The sequence below is a fragment of the Myxocyprinus asiaticus genome, chromosome 33, assembly GCF_019703515.2.
Source record: "Myxocyprinus asiaticus isolate MX2 ecotype Aquarium Trade chromosome 33, UBuf_Myxa_2, whole genome shotgun sequence".
NCBI lineage: Eukaryota > Metazoa > Chordata > Actinopteri > Cypriniformes > Catostomidae > Myxocyprinus > Myxocyprinus asiaticus.
This window is the reverse complement of record NC_059376.1, coordinates 27166848-27186439: the sequence shown is the minus strand read 5'-3', so window position 1 is coordinate 27186439 and position 19592 is coordinate 27166848. Positions and strand designations below refer to the sequence as shown.

General features: G+C 35.8%; 1 protein-coding gene across 2 annotated transcripts in view; it reads left to right on the top strand.

Annotated features, from left to right (window-relative positions):
• Window positions 1-10162: 10162 nt before the first annotated feature.
• The window catches only part of LOC127423810 (copine-5-like), a 142144-nt gene continuing 132714 nt past the window's right edge, over window positions 10163-19592 (top strand). For both annotated transcript variants that reach the window (XM_051668429.1, XM_051668428.1), the window contains exon 1: window positions 10163-10523. In XM_051668429.1, the coding sequence (XP_051524389.1) occupies window positions 10414-10523 (110 nt within the window). In that variant the 5' untranslated portion in view covers window positions 10163-10413. The remainder of the gene's footprint in view (window positions 10524-19592) is intronic.

The window sequence follows — 19592 nt, the reverse complement described above, 5'->3', positions numbered from 1 at the left end:
CTGATGCGTCCATGTGCGTCTCGCAGCAGCTGCCGCAGAAGATAAATATATTATAATAATTAAAATTTGCTTGAGTGGCAGCCACGTTGGTCTGCAATCAGTCTGAAATATTTAAATACCAACCAAAGAAAATTTAATTGAGCTTTTCTTTAAACATAATAAAATGTATTATTATCAGGTTCATCAGAGACTCCAGCCACCCGGGCCATGGGCTGTTCTCACTGCTACCATCAGGCAGGCGGTATTGCCGCATCAGGACCCGCACCAGCCGAATTCATGATAGCTTCTTCCCCCAAGCAATCAGACTTTTGAACTCTTGATCTCCCATGATCAAAATACATCAGCACTGCACTTTATTACTCTTACTCTTATATCTCACACCGGATAAATTATTATTATATTATATTCTCTCTTAACAACTACTATCAACCGACAGCCTGAATGTCAATACAGTACAATACAACCTGCTGTACATTCAATATATACTATATATACTTTTTTATTGTATTGAGTGTATTGTATACTGTACAGTGTATGCTATTATTTGTATATTGTGTTGTGTGTAATTATGTGTATATTAGACTTTAATTGTGTTGTGTTAATCTGATGTTTATTGTAAATTGGTATATGTCTCATCACTGTCACGACTGCTATGTTGCTCTGAACTGCACCCAAGAATTTCACACACTATTGCACTTGTGTATATGGTTGTGTGACAATAAACGTGATTTGATTTGATTTGATTTTAATAATAATTTTGAGTCATAAATTTAACAGAATTGTCCTTCAAAAGTGTCAGAGATATAGACTAAAAAAAAAGACGTGCATAAGTTACCCAATGGTTTACAATAAAAATACAAATTGAAAATAAAAACGTCATAACCAGCTAAATTCATCTTGTAACATGAAGTTTAGCTTCAAACACAAAGTCTGTCATCGAATAATACATTTATTTTATAGTCTGTAATTAAATTATAAACAAAACATTTCACTGCCCAAAATATCCTAATATTTTATTGTGCATGGTTGAATGTTGTGAATGGTGGACAAATGCTGTAAAAGAATGACGAGCTGCTTAAAATACAATGCTTTGAAAATACTCAATCAATAATAAATAGGTGCTGTTTATCTGTTTAGAGTTGCTGTCTGCTTTAGCAATAATGCTTTTTCCCCCCGACAAGTTAAAATGTTACACAGTTAATTTATCAAGCTATTATGGACCAGTTCAAGCTGACAACACTGCGTGGACCACAAGAGACTACAGAAGCCTACATAGATACATTACGCCTAAAAAGACTTAATTTCCAATATTAATACTATTTTTATGTATTTTTATTTTGATATGCTGTTTTCAGTAAACTGTGAGAGACATGATGTGGGTGACTTGACTCAATGAAGTGCTTGATTTTATGTTTTAACCATGATGAAACCGCAATGCGAGCACCGTCTTGGCTGCACAAATGCCACACTCAATTTTACCAGTTTTGCACGTGCATATGTGTGTGTGCATGTTTGCTTAAACAGTGAAATAACTCTGGCTACATCTATGACTTCAGGGGCTAATACAGCTGCATGCAGACAGAGATGTGTTCATTAATTTCTCTTTTGTTATTTGTAATTTTTTTCATTGCATCACATAAGTCATGGACTCGGCTGGACTCTGGAAAAAAATCCAGAGTCCCAAAGGCTCGAGTCCGAGTCAAGTCCGAGTAAAAATGCATCTGAGTCCATGACAAGTCCAAGTACATTAAAATTGGACTCGTGACTCCGACTCGAGTACCCCAACTCTACTTTCTAACCTTTTATGTGTAAAGTTATATCCAATTTTACAACTTCGTTGCCATGACAATGTAATGCTGGATCGCTTAAAACCATTAAGTGACCATAAATGTTTTGTGTGTAGCTGAATCCAAACAATCCTGTGCAACAGCATAAAGCTTGAACAATGTGTGCAGAATAATTTACTTTCACCTATGATTCTCTCAACATAGTTTGTAGAGGTTTGAAATCTCACCTATAGCAAGAATTTTCTCTGCGCTGTCTCTGTTGTTCTCTTGAGAGGAGTTGCTCTTGTTCTTTCTTTAATCTGATAAGATGTTCTCCTTCAGCCACTTGATTGTTCGAATTGTACTTAAATTGTAACAGCTGAATTGTTATCAATTCCTCCCTGCCTTAAACTGATTAAAGTTACAAGGTTGTTTTATTGTTCCACGTATCTAATCAACACTCTTCAAAATTCATAAACAAAAAGTAATACAAAAATCCCTCCCTTTGTAAATCAATACATTATTGTAGTGTAAATTGCTATATTCCTTTCATAAAACATTTTGATGTATTTTGTGGAAAAGAATTGCATCAAACTGCATTAGCATCGGATGGTATCCAAGAGTAACAGGATTAGCGTCCACTGTAGTCTGTGGGCTAATTCCTCTATCACAGCAGCTCAGTGTGTTGTTGACAGCAGCAGATTTGTAGAGGAACTAGGAATTAAACATTTGTCTCAACATTTGTGTTTTAGTGTCTTTTTGTAATTTCATATAGAAATACAAAACTGTAGATGCAAAAAAGGGTAAAGATAACATTACTGATTAACACTGATTAAACACAGTGCCGGTCCTACCCCATTTGGCACCCTAGACAAGACCTTCCAGGAACATGTTCAATAAACATGGTATTGGCTTGGTAATTTGTGGTACTTTTAAGTGCTTTCATGTAATGTTAGTATTTTGATACACTTTTATTTATAAAATGTCTTTACTTGCAGACAGACAATCGCTCACAGGCTGCACATGCACTTGCACATGACCTTCTTCATCACTGGCAAATGATTGAATACAGTTGCAGGTTTTGTTTAAATGAATTGTAAGTAAATATCCACTTCATTCAGCATTGTTTTTTTCTTCTGGCTTGTAAAGCATGCCGTTACTGTTTTATTGCATGACAAAGCGCTTCAAACGATTCAGCCTGCACGTTAGACAAATTCATTGAGAAGAACCGACCGATTCATGAGCCCCGCGCTTGTGAGTCTATGGCCGTGTTCACAATGACATGCTATCCATACTTCTCTCACGGTTTTTGCCAAACACAGATATTACAGAAACTGTAAGAGTAGTATGGTAGTAAGGCATTTAGTACATGGCCTATTTGTTCCGTGGAAGGCACCACAACATGTTATCGGAACGCACAGGGTGCATTTTGTTCGACACAGTTTGGACACAAAATTGGCTCGGTAGATCGGTGCCCCCGAAGTGATACCGCCATAGGCGGTCCCCTATGTTGCCTAATGGTTTGACCGGCCCTGATTAAACAGATTGGAATGAGGCCACAGTCTGTGAAAGGCACTCTGTATGTTGTGATTACAGAGTAGCCATCGTCTTTGGAGATTAAGTGTTTGGTACAGGAAGGAACATCTGACTTTCCTGACATTGTGTTGCTGCGTGTGAGTTCACATAAGCTTTTGAAGAAACCTGCAATTTTTTAAACCTTATGACTTGCCATCTTATTTCCTGCCATTGCCCTTTTTTCAGCAAATGAAATATCTGCCATAGAGTGGCAGCTAGCAATGAATGGAAAACAAGTAATGATTTTGTGTGTCACGGTTTGTTTGTGTTTTGGCACCCCATGGACCCACAAAGAAAATTCATTGAAAAAGGAAGCACTGAACAGAATTTTGCTTGGTTGCCTTGAAATGTCAGTAAATCTTTTTCTCTTCAGCATTTGTTTAAACATTTTTTTTCTAAAGGTTTGACTGCTTCTATATTTTTACAGTGCCTGTACACTGTATTGATATTCCTCAAACATATAGATTAGAGATTGTTCTAAACCTCCAACCTTAAGTATTAAACTTAAGCAATTAATTCAGCCCAAGCCACTTCCCATACAGACCACATACAGTAAACTTTATGCCATAATAAAAAAATTAATTTTAGATTGAAGTTTGAAAATCTCCCATTGACTTACATTGATAGAATGTTTAGCATTCAAAATGTAACCAATGATCGTTATATTTGCACACTAAATTGCTACTGGTCTTTTTTATCTTTTGATCTATTTTTCCATATACTGAATATTGGAAATAACTTTCAGTCTTTCCCTCACTGAATCTATATTTGGGTTTATAACTTTTGTCACTTTCATTTGAACTAAAACTACGACTTTACACACTTACTGCCTTGCAAGCACTGTTATTTCCTTCAGTAAATGCAAATCTAGTTTGTTATTTTATCATTTTTACAACAATAGTGCATTTAAAATGCAGTTTATGCAGAGACTGATACTGCGCTAGTGTTTTTATGACTTTCCCTGGTGTTTCCCAGTACATTTTCAATGTTCTCTATTTCTCTCCTAGGATCTCCCTACAATTAAAAATATATGAAAAACAGGGCTGCAGCACTATGTCATTGTTATACACGCACATCTCTTTATTTTGTACCCAACACCTAATGAGCACTCAGTGCTCTTTGAGCCGACTGGTAATAATTAATGTCTCCTCTTTCACTCACACATATGGTTGCTCTCTGATTAGGGACTTCATGAATATGCATATGTGCGCTGAGAGAAGAGGTTGAAATTAGGTCATAAGTGTGTGATATTCTGTGCTGGTGCTGAACTGTCAAGCAAAGCATAGCTACAGTACACACTCTGACACCTTAAACTGCCTTAATACCTTGAATGTTCCTGACCAAAGAACGGTGTGCTCGAGAGGTCTTGTCTAGAACTGAGTTCTCTCAAAACTTCTGCTCTATTGAATCCTTCAGACTTCTAAATGACAGCCAGAATTTTAATTACAGTAGACACAACCTCTTCCCATATTAATGGAAGACTGCCTTCCAGCTAACACTCTGTTCTTCATTGGGCCAAGGATTTACTGACCAGTCCCTCTCTATTCATGATCCTCGGACAAATTAAAGAAACTGATTTGAAGATACTTTGTATGGCAGAACTTCAGAAGGATTGTGTTACTCGGCTTCTAATTAATGGTGAATGTGGCAATAGCGAAACTTGTGTGAAGACAGCACATTGGAAATGTGAGCTGAATACTTTCATCTCCCATGCTATTTTAATATGTACATTATTTGAGATCTAAGTGTTGGACTGAGTTTGGCTAACACGCAGCTGGAACATTACTGTTTCATTTGGGACGATACTACCCTTTGCAAATTCATACACTAGATGGCTGTGTGCATAGCATGTAGTGTAATTGCATAATGCATCATTTGACACAGTTTAAGTGTTTATGAAGTGATAATCTGCCCTTTTACTCATGATTTGTGTGAAAGGGAATAAAAGTCATTTTTGTTCTAGCACCTAAAATGTTCACCAGAAAACTGCCGCAATACCAGGTAGGACGTGTTGGTGGTGCAGTAAAAAAAGTCACTAGACTGACATTTCCATTGAGGACTGTCCTTTTTGTGAAGTTATGCTACCTGTGGAAAAGATTACTAGTAGACACGCTACAGAACAAATCTCATTACCCCCAAACTCCCTGTTACAGTGGAGATCTCTAAACTATTATGTGTCACAATGTCTGCTGTCAATGAGAGAACTGGACCATTCTCTCTCTCTCTCTCTCTCTCTCTCTCTCTCTCTCTCTCTCTCCCTCTCTCTTATGTGAACCTAACTGTTTACATGCCAGTGCAGGGCAATCAGTATTGCTGTGTACAAAAAATGGTCTTTATAAAGCTCTAACTTTTCCATCAAAAAGCTTTCATATATTTTTTTTCTTCTGTAATGCTTATTTTACCTTTTAAACAGAAATTAATATTTTTTAGATCTCATAGGCTATTCTCTCCACCATTTTTTCCTGAAACCTCTGTCTAGGTCAAGAAATAAGTGCACCTCACTCTATCAGGACAGAGAAAATGAGTAAAAGCAAAAATGCAATTAGCCATCTGACATTGTGTTGTAAAGATAACAGCTAAAATATTTGATTTCTTTTTTTCCAAACTACTCAACAGATCCGTCTTTCTCAATTGCCCACAGTTTTGGTGGGAACTGGCAATATTTGTCTAAAGCTGTAGAGAAGATGGAATATAATGCTTAAATAGGCTCCTGCCCAGACTAGAGACCATTTGATTTGAGTTTCATTTGAATACTAACAAATAAACTGTTGGATATCTGTCGAGCCAACAGTGACAGAATCCACCTTAATGATCTAAGGCAACATGTGGCTTAACCCAAAAGGAATCCAGTGAGTGAGTCATCTGTGCTGGGGAGATAGACCAATGATGGCTGCATTCTCACAGCTGCCTTTATGAGCTTGTGGCAAAATGCTGTGGAACAAAACACTTTAGCAGTTTCAGAATGTAGTGTGTACTGGTCTGTCATTATCAGTTGAAAACAGAAGGTGTTAACTTTTGTCTGGCTATTATCAGTTTATTTTTATTTTATTTTATATTTTATAAGGTAACATAAAAAATATGGTTGTATAATAATATGGCTGTAACTGTACAGGTGAAATGTATACTTTCTGCATCTTCAGCATTACTAAATGGAAATCCAAAAAACAATAAAAATGAACCATTTTACGTATGAACAACTTTAGAGATACAAATGTTAACGAATCCTGATTGAATCCATGAATTTTGAATTCATGGAATTAACTGGGTAATTTAATTGTATTTATATTCAATGAGATTAATTACATTTTCACTGCAATGACATTTATTTAACGCAGTTGATGCATTTACCTAATTCGATGTTATAACGGTTTCATTCTGTTCTGTGTGATTTCTTGTGCCACATTCAACCCATTTCAAAGGACTAAATCACTTCAACCAAGACTAAACTTTAAAATATTAAAATATATAAAAATAGAAAGTACTTAACCATTTAATTTGCATTTTGTTTGCTGTGGAACACAAAAGGAGTTTTCAGAATATCTTGAAAATGAAAATATCTACAGTATAAAACAGTAAAAATGTAGCTATAAAAATATATTTAGAATACAAGGGATTCGTAAATATTTTAAATTTCTAAAGCTGTAAATATGTAAAAATGTTTACTTTCTAGATGTCAATACGTCAATATTGTACTTTTTAGAGTTTATCCAAATGTACAAATGTGTAGGCTACATTTTAATTTAAAGTACAAATAGCTACGAATAATGATGAGGTCAGGCTGGTTTTCAAGATTAACCAGAAAAAAAAAACCCCAAAACAAAACATCTTCCATTGGCCAGGTAAACATGTACAGAATTCCTTGAGCTGGTTTGGATGCTGAAATGAACAGAATAATGTTTTGATATTGCCACAGCTCCAGATCATTTCCAACCCATTTAATTACCTGTAGTTGTCTCTTCACATGCTGTATGCCAGGATAGGAGAAAGTATTTTAACATCGAAAAAAATCGTATGGGCTACATCAGCTTTTAAAAAAAAACTATGTGAAAAATTATTGGATACCTCTTTTTTTTAATCAAAATTAACATGTAGTAATATTTCTTGAGATAAGTTAAAAAGTACAGTTTGATGCAGTGTAATCACATTCTCCATAAATCTGAACAGTGGCCACTTCAGTAGCCTAATCAAGTGATGATTTTTTTTTTTTTTTTTTCAGTTTTACTGGCTGGATGCACTGTAAACATTCACCTCATGAACTTGTGGTATTCTAATGCTGAATCCAACTTAACCTGAGATGGGAGATAATGGCACTGTTGGAGATTGTGCATCAAGTTGCATTGAGTGAGCAGATATGGCTGTGATCACCTGCTACGGATATCTATACAGATTTGACAGGAATTTTCACCTTGAGAGAACACAGAATCTTCAACACAGTCTCCCATCGTTTTGTGTCCAGGACAGGTGAGTTTCCCTGTGTATAAACATTGTCACATTCAGTGAAACCACTTAACTAAAGCTTTTCTCCATGCATGAAACCATGAAATTACATAGCAATGGCTGGTTCAGCAACAGTGCCTTGTTTTCCATTTGGTTTCTGATTTATTTTGGTGAGTGATTTTTCGAAACTTTTACAGTCGCAATGTGTCAATGAGGAGAGAGGCATCTGTGTCCGAGCCACTGGTATGTATGACTGAAAGGCAGGGCTGGATGTCAATCTGTGAAGTCCTTTGTGGAATTGGATCCAAACCAAGGAGAAAGAATGAAAGAAATGTCTCTCCATTTCCACTTTTGGTTCAAGAGCAACAATAACAGATGCAGAGTAATTCAAGAGTTTGAAAAGGTTCTTTCTGCCATCCCCTACCTATTGCCCTAATTTCCTCTTGCTGTCTTTCACACACACATATATTCACACACTTCTCTCTTTATAGTGTTCCATTTTTCTTTTACACACACATTCCATCCCTAAAGCCTCAATGAGCAAGACCGGTGCAACACAAATTTGTCAGTCAGGACCCCCCACTGGAGCCTGAAACTCTGTGACAGTGCAACTATATGCTGTTCCAGTATGCAGTCCTGTCAGAATGCTGGCCACATGCTGTCACTTTCAGCCTTCCCCTAGTAACACCCATAATTACCCACTGGGCAGCTCTGAGGAAGTAGGGTGTGCCTGAAAAGGGGGGGGGGGCTCAACAGCAGTAATAATCAAACCTGGCAGGTGATTAACTCTGACACCAAGGAACTTTCGTGGGAGAGTTGAGCTTTTGGGTCAGTGATGTGACACCCCTTTTTTTTTGGTTGTTCAAAAATACATTACAAATGCAATTATTTGAATACACCTCTATTCTTCTATGATTAACGGCACTTAATACATTTTTACTTTAACTCGCAGATAAAACTCAAAATTATCTGCGAGTATTAAGCAGCATAACCGTCCAGAGACAGTCAAATAAATTAAATAAAGCAAAATAAAAGTTTAAATTCTTGAAAAAACAAATAAAAAACAAAACAAATGTTGGCATAAGTAGTGTAGAATAATATTTTATTTTTTATTTTTAAGAAAATAAGCAGTAAAACAATTTTGTTTTAATATTATTAATATTTTTAAAACTTTTGTACACCAAATCAAATTCAGGTTGTGTAACCACCATGCAGGTAATCATTTGTGACAAGAAAGTTTTTGAAAAAATATCAGATGTTTTGACATTTCTATTAATAGGCACATTATGTTCAGGTGAAATGGAGTGACTTTAAAAAAAACCTTCATAATATTTGTAATATCTATCTATCTATCTATCTATCTATCTATCTATCTATCTATCTATCTATCTATCTATATTACATTTAAAAATAAGTTTGGAAACTTTTTTTTGAAAATGAATGATTAAGTTGTCTACAGTCATGTGTATTCAAGGGGCAATGAAAGAATTGTAATACCTTTTACCTGATGGTTACATTACTTGACAATTTTTAAGTCATGAAATAATTGTATTTTTATTTTTATTTTATTTTATTTTTTGCGAAAATGCTCTACATTAAAAAAAAAAAAAAAAAAAAAAAAAAGAAAATGCATGGAACCAACGTGAACAAAGATTACATTACTATTAACTTGACGTATTTTGAACTAAAGTTTTAAAAGATTACACATATTTATCATCTTGGATAACCTTAATTGTCAACGACACGCAGGCTATATTTTATGAATCAGTGAGTTTAGTACTATACACACATATACAATCGTAACATCTCAATGCAATGCTGGGGCGGAGGGCAAGATATGGCGGAGCTGTCCAGTCTTGTGGTGCTGAAACGCCGTTACGTACAACACGAATGGTGGCCATCTGCGCATTTTTATCAGCTTTAGCACGTTTCCTGAGTCCCAATAGGGATGTAGGATGTTTTTATTCAGTTGAAATATTGATAAAAGTATCTCGATTCTTCTAAGATATTTGCTGCCCACTTCTTATTTTCAGCATTAAAAATGAGGCAGAAATGTTATCTTATCATCTTTTGTCTAAAACAGTTCACATTATTTGTGATTTACCTATAACTTTAAATGCAAAAGACTTAGTAGGTTGAGGGTTGTATTTTAGGAGTTAACAGCCGTAAGAAATAGCCCATGCAGTAATGAAGCGTAGCTGTGGATCAATAACTTGATGCAGCGCCTAGTCTCGAGCGCAAAGGCACATATTTGTGAAAGAATGAGAAAGGGGTGGAGTTCTGCTCTATTACTTTCCACTCTGTCCAGCGCGAGGAGGGAGATCTCATCGCTGTCAGAAGAGGCGCACACTTCTACACCTCCTTGAGTTTTTGACATAGCGACTTGCTGAACCAATCCCTTCCCGCATTAACCTGTTTTTTCTTGTAATATCACTGATTTAAAATTTTGAGCGCATCACAAGGCATCTCCAGCGTTCATCCAGCACAGCCGTTGATTCTCTGACACACTGCTGCGGTCCACGCGCGCACCCGCGCCTATAGGTGGAGGCGTGTGAGATTTTAGAACCATCCGCCTGCAGGACCCAGAACTGCCAAACTGTTTGAATTCAAAAACGTCCTCTCGTCCCGTGCGACCATGGAAGGCGACGTTATGGATAAACTGAACGACATGGCCTCAGTGTGCGGGTTCGACCCTATCACGGGGGATATTCCAGCCACCAAAGTGGAGATCACCGTCTCGTGCAGGTATGACACCTAATCACTTTTCATTGTCTCATTCAAGGTGAATTCACTAATATATTCAATTATAATTCTATTAATAAGTTTAATAAAGTAAATCCATAATCTTATTTTTTGTTTACCAGTTAGTGACCCAATAATGTCAGTTTTTTAATCATAGCCTATGGCCAGGCTATTATAAGCTATTTCTTGATTTGTGATCTGGCCGTAAATAAATAATAATAAAAAAATCTATGTAAAGAAAATAAAGTTTTCCGAAGTAGGAATGCACATGCAACAATGACGGTATGAGGCTGTCTGATTCTACAAAATTTAAATGAGCAGTAATCTAATTCTTGCAATGATAGCTTGTAGGCTATATTTTTGCCCAAACCACTTTTGCTGTCAAGACATGGCAAGTTGTCATATGTTTGCACTCTGTTCCCATAGAGAGCATCTGTATTAAATATCTTGTTTTTGCGAATTTAGCCATATCTGATATGATGAGAGGAAATAATCTTTAACTATTCAACTTATTTTTCTATGCTGGCGTGAGGAACGACACAGTGTGGTAGTAACCAAATCTTAGAGCTGTAGTCCTGATGGGAACTGTGAATATTCATGAGAAGGAGCATAGAAAATAACCCCACCCAGTGACTTCTTCTCTATGGATACAGAACAAAACAGTAAAAAAGGTCTCTGGAGTCTATGAAGCTGAATATTAAAAGTGCAGTGTGATTCTTATCATACTGTAACAGTATCTCTAAGTTTAGAACATATTGATCTGATAAGGATTCATTACTGAAATGCTTCTACTGGAAAAAAGGTTCTGAGATTAGGTGAAAATGAATTTCAGTCATGGGGTTTTGCAGCCAGGACAGCAGCCGGCTCATTGCACAGAGTAATAGGTGGTCTATTGGTTTGGGTTTTCAATCACCTTGAGGAGTAATGGATATGGTTGGCATATTCAACATCTGCTATGCATTTAATAGACACTTATAATCAATTATACGCGCTCCAGTCTAATTTAGATAAAGTGATCTTTCAAAATCTCCCAACTTGACTGTTAAACCATCTTTTTAATCAGAGCAATTTCCTTTGCAAGGAGGTAATAACCATAAGCTCAACAACTTCTCAGCTGCAACTTAATATTGCCTGCTGTCTGCATAGTGAGAGAAATAATACTAATTATGGGTGTAATTTTGTTAGTAATTGTTATCTGAATAAATTTCTCCATTAAAGAGTGAGACTTAATCATATTAGTAAAATGTGATCTGAACTGTTTTCAAGGAAGCAGATGTGAACTGCCTTTTAGATTGGAATACATTTTCGGCTTCTAAATCCACTGAATGGTTATCTGAAGATACAAGCAATAGTGCTGATCGTTACACTATACAAAACCCCAGTGATTTAGTGATTAATTGCATTTTAATTGGAATATATCAGTTCTTGACATGGAGTTTATGTGTCGTGCAAATGCTTGGACTTTTTTTCACCACCAGTATTATTAAATTTTTAACCCGTCTCATTACTCTTTCTCTATCCCTCCAACCCTTGTCAAAAAATGCTAATGGAATTTTTACTGTAATAGCCATTTCTAACAAGTTCATAGAATCCTTTAAGAATCAAATAAGATCCTACTGGAGAAAGTGACATTATGAAAATTAAATATCAATTGTAGGAATTTCACTCTATCCAATACGATCTTTTTTCATTCTAATAGGATTCTTAGATTAATTTAGTTTGATCTATTGGGATTTGTTTGCAATTTAAATTCCATTTGCATTCCTTTAGGACTTTTTTCCCCACCATAGTTGCTTCTAAACTGTCACATAACTCCAATATTTAAAACTCAGATATATAACTCATTAGTGTTATCAAATACATGATCAAATTATCAGATTACATTATTTACATTATTATTTTTAATAGAATTTGATTTTTGCCACCTCCTTACTCCTATACTTGAATCAATAAAAAAAAATAAAATACATTGGCTCTGTCTTTTGTTCTCACCATGGCTGTGATGAGACTTGGCATGGAGGTGGTGGAAATCATCACCTGCGTTTGTTCTCTGTAATTTATTTATTTTGGGCTGATTATCAGGGGATTATGGCAGACATGGAATGGAATCCCTTCACTTCCCCTCCTGATTCTTTCATAACCTGACAGTGTTATTGAAGAACAGAAAGTTTTGGAAAAAATACTCAAGGCTCGAAGATAACTGTTATCAGAAACAAAAGTTGTCCTGTGGCTATGAGGTATGAGATTGATCAAATTGTCTAGCTCTGATTTTGCTTTAAGCTGTGATTGGTTTGTATTGTGCTGTACTCAAACAGCGAGAAAATGCTATTTGGTTTCTTATAGAAACCACTACAATTATTTTTAGGTCCTTTTTATCCGGGCATTTTTAGATCCTGTGTACTGTATATTTAATGCAATAAAACATATGTTTTTATTGGGATTAGTAAAACCTAACTGTTTATATGCATTTATTTAATATTGTTTTAAAAGAATCATATTCTGTTGAAAGCATTACAACAAAATCTAAGTCATTTTAGACCCAAGTATAATAAAATTGATACCTACACTATAAAGTCAGTCAACATTTCATACTGTAGTAATGAGAAGGAGTTTGGAGGGTTTGACTTCATTTAATTGTAAGAGAAAGCCAGAAAATATGGTCAGGAAAGAGAACTGAGAGAAACCTCTGTGAAAAGCATAAATATATTGAATTGAACATATTGGCTAGAACACCTGCAGGCCTCTCTCTGGGGGCAGTTTCAATAAACTTATGTTTCAGCCCAAGAGATAATGTGTCTAATGCCATGCAAGCAAGGATTTTGTGGAAAAAAAAAAATTGATTCCTGTTAATAAACCAATGTTTTGGGTTGAATAAAAATTCTAAGCAATATTTGACATACATTACTAAAACTGATATAAAAATACTGGTAAAAATATAATTCTGTCATCATTTATTCACCCTCATGTGTTCCAAACTGTATTATTTATGCCTTGGTCACCATTGACTTTAATTGCATATTTTTCCGTACAATGAATGTGAATGATGACTGAAGGTGTTGGTCACTAACATTCTCCCTAACATCTCTTTTTGTGCTCCATGGAAGAAAGAAAATCATACAGGTTTAGAACAACATGAGGGTGAGCAAATGATGACAGAATTTCATTTTAGGGTGAACTAACCATTTAAAACTTAACGACAAAAATGTATTGATGTTGGCTTTGGACTGACTAGCCCTAAAAAGGTTTTTGTTTCCTGGGAGACACAAACATTTAAGAAGCTGGGGAGAGGATTAATGAGTGAGTTGGTCAAATTTTTGTGAAAAATACTGAAAAACGGGGTCCCTCCATGCAAATACTGAGGACATGTGACTTTGTATATAAAGTCTGGAATCAACTCACAATCTTTAAAAGTTAAAAGGCAGCATTTTTTGAGAAGGCAGCTGACCTCAAGGCAAATGCTCCTATGTTTTCAATGTTATTTTCATGATTTCTACGCGCTAAAAATGTGAAAATTAAAGCAATATTTTAGAAAAAACATTGAAATGTAGTATGTGGGTCCTAATGTGTTGAAAAATAGCACTGAATTCATTTTGAGAGGCACCTTTACATGCTTGCCCTTTTTAGGGCTAGGCTAAATAAATTTCATCATTACAATGAATTAGGGGAACACAATAATGCTCTCCCCAGAAACTGAAGAAGTAACAATGGTAAATACCACCACATACCTTTGGGAAACAGCATTGTTCCTGTACCACTTCAAGTCTAAGAAAAAGGTTGTGAGTTGTGTGTTTCCCTTCCCTCTTCTATTGCCTCTCCTGGACTCGGCTGTTGGCAATGCAGATAATGTCTTACATAAAAAATAAATAAATAAAACTAACTAAATAACTGAAAATATTTGGAAAACTTTGCATTATGCCATTAAAGATGCTAGAAATGGCTCATTAAAGGCATATATGTGTTTCTTCTCCTCATTATGGCGATTTACCTATTTTAATTATGCATATATTACACAGAGTGTAACAGATCATTTCTGCTAGCAAGGAAAATAGTTTTGGCAAGGATGCTGTATCAGTGTGTCCCTGATGTTATTATCCTCATTAAATGGAAAAATATGGTTGCAGTTGTTGGCAAGCTTCAGTTACACTGCAGATCCACATCCTCTTTTTAGTTGACCTTGCAGGTGAGGAACCAGATCGAGCAATGCATCTACATTCACTCTGCACGCCTCTGCTGCTCGACTATCCAGGCTGTAGTCCCTTTTGCTCTGCTGAGAAGGACTCTGTTAGGCTTTCTTTGGAAACCTCGAGATGAATTACACTTTGGTATCAGCTCCATTCTCAGTGTGATTCCAAATGGAGCCATGTTGCATTGTAAGCCCTGTTACTGTGCCTTTTGCCATCCGTTCAGCTCCAGTGCCTTCCTTAATTTGTCTTCCTTACTACATATCTTCCTTCCAAGATGTCCTTCATAAAGTTGAATACACTATCAGCTCTGATTTTAGAGATGGTTAAGTGATGAAGCAAATAAGGCAAAAATTAAATTTGAGATGCACTCACTAATGTTAATGTTAATGTTGCACTTGCCAATATGGTTGTCATCTTGGACATATACTGATATCTAGTCGAGTGAATGCAGCATCTCTTAAAAGCAAAAGTTTTGTTGCCAATTATGCCATTGTAGAAATGCCCTTTTTATATTCAGCGTTGATTAATTTATTCCAAAAACCAAAACTGTCTGATTTTAGGGTTAGTTAAAGTGAGTAATATCAAAGTCCCTTTCAAGGCAAGTCAGTCCACTAGGCCATCATCTTGTGAACGCTCCTGGGAAGCTATTTTTTATGGATGCAAGTGGCACAAAAGTGCAACTCCTATTTACTTCAGTTGGGAAAGACAGAAATCTCTAAAAAGATTGGTCAAGATTACGATTAATGAACATATTTCAAATCAGCAGTAAAAGCTGACAATAATGGTATCATACAGTAAACTGTGCTTCTTTAGCTCAGATCATGCTAAAACATTCTATTTTTCAGGCTGGTCCAGCTAATGCACATGAGCATTCTCGACTTTACTGACAAGCGATGTCTGTATCTAAAAGGTGACTGGCACTTCGACGGGACTTCATTAGATGTATCATTTTTATTCAGCTCTCTATTCAATCTTTTCTTGCTATCTTCTGTTGATTGCTGTGATATTGGTCTTGAGGATTGATTGAAATTGACTGATATCACACAGAGGAAGTCATTTTACATCCAGAATTTCTGAGAATAAATAAGTGTCTGAATAAGTTGCAGTACGACCAGTTCAAGTTAAACAAAATAATAGATTGGTTGATAATGGTTTTAAGAGGAAGGACTGAGTGTCTAACCTTTTCATGTCACTGAAGGAAGCTCTGAATACGGTGAGTAGTCTAACAGATGGTTGGGGGAAAAACAGCTGCTGGATCGGCTGGGTGAGAGCTGGGCCAGTTTTTAATCGAGCTGGTAGATTTAGTATGCATATAAATGTTAGCAGAGTGAGTGTGTTGTGTGGGATTGCCTGGGATTCAACAGAGGATGGTGTCGAATCAACAAGATCAAAATGGTTACAGTAAGTCTCACCAGAACTTGTCTTTCAGAACCTCAGCTTGAGCATCATGTGATATGATTGTATAATACAGGATTTCCATGTTCATGGAAAACCTCATTAGGGAATTATAAAATTGTGATTTCTAGCCCTGGAAAAGTAATGGATATTTCCATAGGGAATATATTTATATTTATGCTCAGCTCTAAAATATTTAATTTGCTATAATTATACTATAATACATAGTGTAAATGTTATTTTAACAGCTACATGGAGGATTTCAGTTGTTTGTGAAATATACTCATTATTGGAGAAAGGTCTCCTGGTCACTAACCAGGCCGCTGTTGTTGTTATCTGCCCAGGCATCTTGGGTATGCAGTTTCACTGTGACTTGCAATCAAACACTGTCCTTACCCTGCTCATTATTATTACTTTAATCTTTCCCTGCCTTTCTTAAAATGTTTGATAATCAGGAACCTCATGCAGTTAAGCTTGACTGGCATCCCTTGTTTTAGTTCTTAATTTTTTACTTATAATGGTTTTACACTGATCCATTATTTAAACACTTTATCTGTAAATACTGTTAAATAAAACAACATAATTATTCTTGTTATCAAATCTGCATTCCCCTCGAGTTCAAAAATTGATTAAAATTATAATTGCATGAAAACCAACATATCAATACTTTCCCTTTTATAACATTAGTTTATTCTCATATTGCATTGGGAAAAAAGGGTTTTGTTTTTAATCTACATTCTAACAATGCATGCATAATACATGGGCGATTCTAATATTTTAATCTTAGGGGGGCTCAGCCCCCATGACACCATAAGATGTGCACATTTAATGTATTTCACTCTGTAGCATAGATAGTGTTTTATACTTAACTGTGTTTTGATCACAATAGACAGCCAGCTGATATTCATTCAGAATATTGTCATTTTCTATAATAAATACCCTTATAAAGTTATAAAAATAACTGAAACCACTTAAAGAGCCATTAAATCAGTTTTTATTCTCCATTTATTAACAAAATTTGTAGAGTATGAATCATCACTTTTGCAACTTCTATAGATAAAGTTAGACCAAACACCACAAAAACCTATTATTAAAATAAATTAATTGTTCGTTAATTAGTGGAGTGAATTAACTTTAGGTGATGTTTCTCTGTGTGTCATTAACTCAAGACTCGAGTCTTTTGTATTTGTTTAAAAGAGAAATCACTCGGAAAAGATATTTTTATCTCAAGACACTAACCTGGTAAAATAAAGGTATACATGTAAAAAAAAGATTAGTTCAGATTTGTTCACTTATTTGTTCAGTTGTAAATCAAACTTTTACACAAGTAGGTGGCAACAAATGTACGTTTTGTTTTTTTTGTTTTTTTGTTTTGAGTCATTAAACCATTGATAAATTACAGAGTTGTACATAATGGAAACAAGTCTCATTATTTTTTATTAAAAAATGCATGTCAACTAAGAGATTTCAGCAGTGTTTAAGCATCATGAGCATTTCTTTCATTTTGTGAACTGCTGTGCATAACAATCAAGCTAAACAAAAAAGACAACAAAATTAGCCTAAAAATAATTATACGTTTTTCTGATGTCATTGTAATGTCATTAGTCGCTTTTACTCTTAACATATGGCGTGCATGCAGGTATATGTTGGTGTGGCGGTATTTGTCATAGGCAATGCACACGGGCGATCTCCGGCAGGTGCTGTCTGGACGTCGGGGTTGTTGATCTATCTCTCCCTAAAAGCTGTCCCCTTTCCCCCCCCCTTATGGGCAGCCCTGAGTCAGAGTCCTTTTGTTTGGCTGTTGATTATCTGTGCTTTACAGAATTGTAATAGTCCTTGCAAGTGATACCTGATGGGTCCGAATCCCAATTTAAAAAAAGAGTAGAGTTACTTGCATAAATTAGTATATCAATCTCGTAATTATGCAATTACCATTACAGTAGCTTTTTGTCAGAGACGAAAGACAGGTCTTTTCATTCTAATCATAATCCGAAAAAGCCCACTGGAAAGAGCATTTTTATTAGCAGTACTTTCTTATTGCCCAATATGACACTTCATTAATATCTAAGCCACCAACCCTGCATTTTATCATTTGTATTCTCCTCTGTAGTCAAATAAATGATGTTTACTTTAGCCATTAAAGTGGCAATTCAACTTAAATGAGAATCATACATCAGGAAGCACTTTGATGCAGTGATTAAGTGTCATATTTGTTAGCCAAACCCAAACATTTTCACAAGCAATTGTGACAGATGTGCGAGATGGGGTAGAACGTGACCCCTATGGCTTTTGACTTTACCCAAGGTTTTTGGGAAGATTTATGCCTTTATGAGCGAAGCAGTGCTTAGGGTTCAATTACAGTACACTGTTCCTCTCTTGTTGTTGACGAGCTGGAAAAATGCTGATGCTAGTGACCTTCAGTAATTACTCCTTGAGGAGAAGATGGAGGGATTGTAGATCACATTGCATTTAATGAAACACTATAACAGGAAATCTTAGGTCTTAGAACTAGCGGAGAAACCCATGAGAAATAGTTTAATAATGTTCTGGTTGAATGCCAGTGTCAAGTGTACTGTTAGGTGACAGTTAGTTGGAGCCTCAGGACATTAAATGCCCATCCTTTTTTTGACTCATGGGAAATGCTTTGCCTTGTAATGTTGTACATATTCAGTCCTGCTCTTGGCTTTGTTCAAAGTTTATCAAATAGCCATGATGGCAGACTTAAGAGTCTTTCATAGACAGTGGTAAAGCCCCATGGTCTGCCTAGAATTTTCATTATAAATGACATAATGAACACAGCCTTTGGGGGCTGAGATGCACTCTGAAATTTCTCTTTGCCCCTCTTAACCACATAGCAACTTGGACTCTTGAATCACTTTTTTTCTGCTTCTTTGAACCAATGAGAGTTCATTGGCTGGCTGAGGAGTTTGGAGTCTATTTTTATCCCTCCAGCTTAAATAGCTTCTCCTGCATGAGGGTGCCAATTACAGTGCCACTGGGTTCTGGGACATTGTGGGTGAGAAGGGGATTGCATCACAAGTCCAATAGTGCCACACCACTTCCCTGGCAAAGACAAAGAACTCATTTGTACTGCTAATATCACCTTTTAAAGTGAGATGTAAAACAGAACATACTGTAGGTCTGTTATGCATCCTCAACATCAAAACAGAGCACTACAGTATAGGTGTGCATTACAAGCTGTTGTTATTGTTAATTAATCAGTGAAAACCACAAAAGAATACTTAGGGAATAGTATCAATTTCTTTAAATATTTTTCCTCTTGCAATGTATATCACATTCTTGGATTTACTCAAGAAGTTTCACTGGCGATGCACTCAACTGAACCAGAGAATTAAGGTTAATGGTGGTGGACATCCAAACTGAACATTTTTTACACTAAAGCTTCCTGTCAAACCATTTTTATTGACCTCTTGGACTGTTTAATTCACAAAAGAACCTCTGATGACAGTAAAAGCATGCGACGCATTTATAG